At 36.1% G+C, this 4241-nt stretch overlaps 1 protein-coding gene across 1 annotated transcript; it reads left to right on the top strand.

The window, feature by feature from the left end:
- Positions 1-3243: 3243 nt before the first annotated feature.
- LOC143546890 (uncharacterized) lies at positions 3244-3872 on the top strand. Its single transcript, XM_077038450.1, has 2 exons — positions 3244-3468; positions 3543-3872. Exons 1-2 carry the CDS (start codon positions 3244-3246, stop codon positions 3870-3872), a joined length of 555 nt encoding a protein of 184 aa, XP_076894565.1.
- The last annotated feature ends 369 nt before the right edge of the window (positions 3873-4241 follow it).

Below are 4241 nucleotides of genomic sequence, written 5' to 3'. Positions count from 1 at the left end.
TACCTTAATATCGGTGGTGCAACTTCAAATGCCCCATTGGTGTGGAAGGAAATCCGTATTTGATTATCCATTGTTAAAGATTGGGGCTTGCTGCTTGTTCGTCGTTAGATCGATAGGAGTGGCATGTAATTAGGTTCTAGACATTAACTGGGGATTTAGATTTGGTTGAGCCGTTGAAGAGTTAGAGGAGTTAGGGAAAATATATGAATGTTATAAGTTAAGTATAAATCAATAATTCATGGTGGCGGCCACATAAGATGTTTTTTGACAACTCAGATTGACACATAAGCAAAAACATAACGGAGTTAGTGCTCCGTCAGTCGTACTGGTGGAAGAAACGAATGTTAAAGTTGGGACCGTTGCCAGCCAAAATGAAAGTTGAGACCAGTGCCGACAAAAATGAAATAGTTGGGACCAATAAAAACCAATTTTCCTTTGAAATATAGTCCATTGCAAACTTCTTTTTAATTGGAAAGTACGATTATTCTTTGGGTATCTTTTGTTTAGGTATGAAGTTGGCAAGTAAGTATTGCTAGAGAAACCAGGTATGTGAATTCATATCGTAATTTTTATTATTGATATTCTGCTCATGGCATAGTTGGTGGTTTTTTTGTATTCATCAATTTTACATTAGAAGAAAAAAACTACTAAACTTTAAATAGCCGACCGTTAATTTAATCCCAATAAAATCAAAATATTTTAATCAATCTATGCTGGTATGATTGCTGGTCCCCGGGTGAGTTACTCGGTTTTACAATCAAATATGATTTCGTTATGGAACTCTTTGCAGGTTTATTATTTATATGTTTGAACACAAACTGGTTTTAGGTTTCTAACACGTCGTCTTCCACTAACTGACTAACTTTTAATTGGCTCAAGTAATGGTCAGAAACACATGCAATCCGAATTGAACGAGCTCTCAGGTCAATGTTTGCAATTGCGTTGATTCTTCGTAATGGTTGGAATTGTTAATGTCTTTTGCTGCTGGGCTTGCTTCATTTCTAGGCTTGGTGTATAGTAGCAGATAGGCTGTGAGTTTGATGTTATACTTTTTGCTCTACATGTGTTTTAGCCATTAAGTTTTGTCACGCGGTAGGTTATTACTAGAAGGTTGATTCGATTTAGATGATGTGCAACGTGACGGGTTTTTTTTTTTTTTGGTGTCTTAGTTTGCGGGCTTTGCGGATTGCTTTCAGTGTCCTTAGTTACCGGAATCTAACGTATGGTTTTACAGCCTAACATATTCGTTATGTGTGACAACCTTTTTGTTTAGAGTTAAGTGAATATAGACCTCCATTTTGGGTTTTGAGTTATGTTTAGAGCTTTCGTCTGTTTAAAGATTTTAGTTACGGGTTTTAAAACTAAGCTTTTTGGCTGTGAATTTTATGTGATATATGTGTGCATTGAATGCGTGTTATGTGTAGAAGGTAATATAGATCATGTGCGACAACCCTTTTAGTAAAAGTAAGTTGGTGCAGACCTATGTTTAAGATTTTGAGTCATGTTAAAAGCATTAATTTATTGTAAGATTTAGTGTCGTATGCACACAGTGGTGTTTTTGGTTTCTTTGTTGCTGTTAGCGGCTTACCTTAGTAATGTCTTTGTCATTTAGAAACAATATCATATCCAGCGTATACTCTTGACTTCATGTTATCGATCAGATTTAGTTAAGCACTAACACTTAAAAGTTTGATATTTAGTTATTAATCATTAAGTAATCAATGTATATACGCCCCTTTTTGGTTTGTTTACATGTATTCTAAATAGTATTTGTTTCTTTTTTATTATTTTAAATTTATTGTGTAAGCAGGCCTAGATGAGCCTCCAAAGTCAAACAATTGCTGCAATATGAAACGGATCTGATGGGGCTCCGCTTGAAGTTAGGGATCTGAAATGTCAACGTACGTAAATTACCATATCTACCAAGATCTCTACTACATACACATTTAATTAATAATTGAACAACTAATAATGATAATGGTCTCAGGGAAATGCAATTGAGGCAGTGGCAGCAGCGCAAAACATGCAGTAACTAATCGACTAATGATTGCAACAACAATATCTGTCAGCCCGCCTATTCCAGAGTTACCATAGCTCATCTACAGGTAATACTAAATTTACTGTAAACTAGTGAACTCACGAATAATTAGCGTTAAACATCCTGTTATAGGTACAGACGCTTAGTTAATCATCGATCCCGTTAAGTTTATTAGAATTTAGTTAACTCTATTATAAAATACCGTTAGTATAGTTTAGTGTCAAAATTGTAATTAGGTGATAGTTTACGTAAAGAATGTAAATACGAATTAGAACCAATGCTAAGTATCTGTTAACCGCCGCGTCTCCTGCCGGAATAACCGTCACCGGAGGGTATAAATTCCCCTCCCCGGTCATTTGTAAAATCATCACAAACTCATTCAAATTAATAAAGTTATTGTTTCCATATTATTTTGTGTTCAAATTATTGTTTAACGATCCAATTTCTATCAAATTGGTAACAGAGAGCAGGAAGAAACAAGAAGATAGAGTGTTTCTGATTCAATTTTACTAACCCTAAAATTGACAAAAGAGGGAAAAGCGCTTACCGGTTCCGGAATCAAAATCCCGAAGAGACTATGGATTTCATAACATTGCAGAGTGCGAAACCCCAGATCGTCACATCCTGAAAATCAGATCAAGGCTACCAATTTATATCGCAAGTGGTGCGATTACGACGAGAGAAGATCGGTAGACGATTACAGGAGACCAACGATTGACTCCATATTGATTTCTGGAAGAAACCTTGAACCGCCGTGGTGGCAGCGTGGAACCGAAGAAAGACCGGCCATAGAAATTATCGCCGGTTGAAAAAAAAGAAAAGAAGCTTTAAAAGTTGTTTTGGAAATGTGCGTGTGTATAGTCGAAGGGAATATTTAAACAAAATATTTTTGTTTGAAGTAAATTGGAAAATATCAACGGAAGATTTTTCTATAAAACAAATTTTTCTATAAAACAAATTTTAATTTTCAAATTAAATTTAGAAAATTAAAATTACTTAGATCGTAAAGACGATTAAGTGAGATCGAAGGCTTATAGCGATCAAGAAGAACTAGTACCAATAAGGGAAATTTTCGTCTATATTAGCATCGAAGAACCAATAGCAAGCCAACCCGTTTATAGCGATTAAAGAAACAATTGCATGATGTCAAGTGGACAAGAAACCTTGACAAACCTCCCAAGGGATAACACATTGTTATCATTTCAATGTCCCATATTATATTCCACAAACAATACAACTGGGCGGTAAAAATTAAAGCAATTTTTAACGTTCATGGATTATGGGAAGCAATTGAACCAGAAGAAGGAAAAGTTGTTGACCTAAAAAAGAACAACATGGAAATAGCCTACCTTTATCAAGCACTACCAGAGGGCGTGGTACTACAAGTAGCCCAATATACGCAAGCTACAGAAACATGGGAGGCAATCAAAGTAAGGAATATGGGTGTCGAAGAGTAAAAAAGGCATGACTCTCAACTCTAAGGGCTAAGTTTGAGTCATTAAAGATAAAAGATGAAGAAACCATCGATGATTTCCCGGGAAAATTAAACGGGCTAGTTTCCAAAGCCGTAACGCTTGGCGCAACAATTGCTGAATCTGACATGGTCAGGAAACTCCTTGACTCCATGCCAGATCGCTTTATTCAAATCGTTGCAACAATCGAACAATGCTATGATGTTGACAACATGAAGTTAGAAGAAGCCATAGAGAGACTTAAAGCATATGAAGAACGGATCAAAGGAAAAGATGACTCGAGTATGAAGGATAGTAAACTGTTGTTTACTCGCTCGCAAGGAAAGTATAAGCAGCAAGGTGGTCATCGTCATAAGCAATGACTGAATTTTTATGTATCAGTGACTGACCGTTAGTCGCTATTGGTGCAATACAACAAGGACTGATTTTTAGTTATAAAAACCACTATTTAGACTAGGCATCTGCCACTGGCCAGGGACTGACATATCAGTCCCCGATAACTATTAGTTATTGATTAATGAGTATCCAAGACTATTTTTTAAGTCCCTCATATTAATCTTTTCTGTAAAGTGTGGAGGTGACGTAGGCTGTCGTGGTCTACTCAAACAATCAATTAAAAACACTTAAATACCTATAACAAGTACGGGTACGTAAGGTCGTCTCCACATGGACTCAAGGAAAGTGCATGTTTAATATGACTAAATTAATTAATTAACTAAGGCGGACAGACG

The sequence above is a fragment of the Bidens hawaiensis genome, unplaced genomic scaffold (genome assembly GCF_021521415.1).
Source record: "Bidens hawaiensis isolate Kalapana, Puna unplaced genomic scaffold, B.hawaiensis_p1.1 tig00000905_1, whole genome shotgun sequence".
In the NCBI taxonomy this organism is placed as follows: Eukaryota; Viridiplantae; Streptophyta; class Magnoliopsida; order Asterales; family Asteraceae; genus Bidens; species Bidens hawaiensis.
Note: the sequence above shows the minus strand (reverse complement) of the source record. Positions and strands in the feature narration are given on the sequence as shown.

Bases quoted from the DNA above. Each gene is read 5' to 3' on its own strand.
- LOC143546890 (XM_077038450.1), top strand. From the start codon at position 3,244: ATGTCCCATATTATATTCCACAAACAATACAACTGGGCGGTAAAAATT. The intron at 3,469-3,542 runs GTAAGGAATATG...GAGTCATTAAAG, and splicing joins AAACATGGGAGGCAATCAAA to ATAAAAGATGAAGAAACCAT.